Genomic DNA, 2,570 nt, shown 5'->3' on the forward strand with positions numbered 1-2,570 from the left:
CAGTGACAGACCCAAATTGGGATCTAGCTCAAAAGGAGGCCCCAAGGCCTGACACTATTACTGAGGCTATGGAGCACTCAAGAAACGGGACTTAGCATGACTGCACTGTGGAATACCCAACAGGCAGCTGAGTCAGATGCATATATTGGCACCCAACAAATGGATAGAAACAGCTGATCCCTGATGTTGAATTAGGGAAAGGCTGAAAGAAGCTGAGGAGGAGGGCAACCCAGTAGGAGGACCAGCAGTCTCCATCTGGACTCCCAAGATCTTTCAAACACTGGACTACCAAACAGGCAGCATATACCAGCTGATATGAGGCACATACAGCACAGAACTGCTGGGCTTGTGTTTATTCAGAGATGATGCTCCTAACCCTGAGACTGGAGAGCCCAGAGAGTTTAGAGGTCAATTGGGGTAGTGGGGTGGGGATATACACTTGGAAACGGGGGGAACAGAGGAGGTATGGGATGTGGAACAGTAGGAAGGTGGATGTGTTTGTGTTTGTGTGTGTGTGTGTGTGTGTGTGTGTGTGTGTGTGTGTTGGGAATAAAATATGTAGTGTAAAAAATAAAAAAATTAAGAGTTCCTCAGACTTCACCTGCCACAATTTTGCTGCTCTTGCTTTCAAGTACCTTACTCTGGTGACATTTCACAGGTTCTACTATACCTTAGCTTACCCAAGTGTTCATGCTCTAGGCTATTGAAATGAGTTGATTATAAATGCTTATATGATGGAAATGTATATTTTAGTTACAAGTGTTTTGTTGTCTTTTGGATGTTTACTATCCCCAACATTGACAAGGATCTATGACATGAGCCTGGTAGCAGACTATTTGGTTATTTGAATCTCTCTCTTTTTTAAAATTTATTTATTTATTATTATTTTCTTTATTTACATTTCAAATGCTATCCTGAAAGTTCCCTATACCCCCCCTCACACACACAGGGATCTCAAAGTTTACCTTTCTTTTTTTTTTCTATTTTCTATTAAGATTCATCCCAATTTACTATTTTACCTATATTTCCACCTTACACTGTGCCGCTTTAGAAAGCCTTATGGACCTTAACATTTTTGCACATAGTTTACAAACATTTCTCCAGTGTAAACTCATGTGATTTTTCTGCTGAATTGAGTTTTTACACTATACCAGATGCTTGTTTAAAATTTTTTGAGATTATTTTTTTCTGCAGAATTTTCTGCAAGACATTCTTTACTTCTTTATTTCTCAAGCTATAAATAAATGGGTTTAGCAAGGGAACCACTATTGTAAATAAAATAGCAGCTGGTATATCCTTATCACCTTCTTCTAGCAAATTTGGTCTAATGTACATAAAGAAAAGAGATCCATAGAATAGCGAAACAGACAGAAAGTGGGATGCACAGGTGGAGAAGGCTTTGACCCTTCCCTCTTTGGATTTCATTTGGAAAATTGTANAAACAATGNAAAGGTAAGATANNAGNACACNACCTATTGTGAANACTTGGATTGNGNCTGAAAAGACAAACANTACAAGCTCNTTGACATAGGGGTCAACACAGGAGAGTCTGTACAAAGGAAGAATATCACAATAAAAGTGGTTGATTTGATTAGACCCACAGAATTCTAGTCTAAATAATAGCCCCACATGAATCATAGAATGCAGGTTTCCAGCTATGAAGGCTCCCATGGTCATCTGAAGGCAGAGCTTCTTGGACATCATGGTGTGGTACTGCAGTGGGTTGCATATGGCCACATAGCGGTCGTATGCCATCGCGGACAGAAGAAAGCAGTCTGCAGTTTCAACAGTGCACAGAAAATAAAACTGTGCCATGCATTCATACAGAGAAATTAGTCTGTCCTCAGAGAAAAAGTTCTCCAACATTTTAGGGGTAATAGCACAGGCACAACAAGAATCTATAAAAGCCAGGTTGCCCAGAAAGATGTACATTGGGGTGTGAAGGGAACGTTCTTTGGAAATCAGAATCACCAGACCCATATTCCCTACCATGGTAATCAGATAGATGACAAAAAATACTGCAAAGAGAATGGCCTTCATTTCAGGATGGTCTGTAAATCCTGTGAGTACAAACTCACGTTTCATGGTGTGGTTTTCTTCAAGCATTCCTGATCTCTGAAAATAAGAAGTTGGGATTTAGTGTTCAAGTTTATTGTGTGTCTCAAACATTTTAAAGCTCTCTTTGGTTCAATGTCGGAGATGCATATGGAGTAATACCATAGCAAGTCAGCTGGACTTGTGTTGTGTGCCCATGTCATAGCATAATCATTACTTCTTTGCAGGGCTAGACATTGAACCCATTGTGTTTTAGGTATTAGGCAAGCGGCTTCATCACCAAAGTATATTCCTTGCTTAAGTTATTCCTTTCATTCCTATATTAAACACTGTCCCATCACAGTTGCATGAAAAATTTCATAATGTATTCATATAGATTGTATTCATTTACTTATAAATAGGACTAGGTATGTCTCAGGAAATTACTTTACAATTTTATAGTGAAACATATTATTGTTCCAAACAAATTCAATGATGCATTTGTAATAGCTATGAATACTCTTTAGAAGACTATC

The 2,570-nt window shown here is 38.8% G+C and overlaps 1 protein-coding gene across 1 annotated transcript; it reads right to left on the reverse strand.

Annotated features, from left to right (window-relative positions):
• Positions 1 to 1,046: 1,046 nt before the first annotated feature.
• On the reverse strand, positions 1,047 to 2,198 carry LOC110329893 (olfactory receptor 5K1). Its single transcript, XM_021209829.1, has one exon. It carries the CDS (start codon positions 2,104 to 2,106, stop codon positions 1,141 to 1,143), a length of 966 nt encoding a protein of 321 aa, XP_021065488.1. The 5' UTR covers positions 2,107 to 2,198; the 3' UTR covers positions 1,047 to 1,140.
• Positions 2,199 to 2,570: the final 372 nt, after the last annotated feature.

Source organism: Mus pahari, chromosome 12 (genome assembly GCF_900095145.1).
Source record: "Mus pahari chromosome 12, PAHARI_EIJ_v1.1, whole genome shotgun sequence".
NCBI classification, from domain to species: Eukaryota; Metazoa; Chordata; class Mammalia; order Rodentia; family Muridae; genus Mus; species Mus pahari.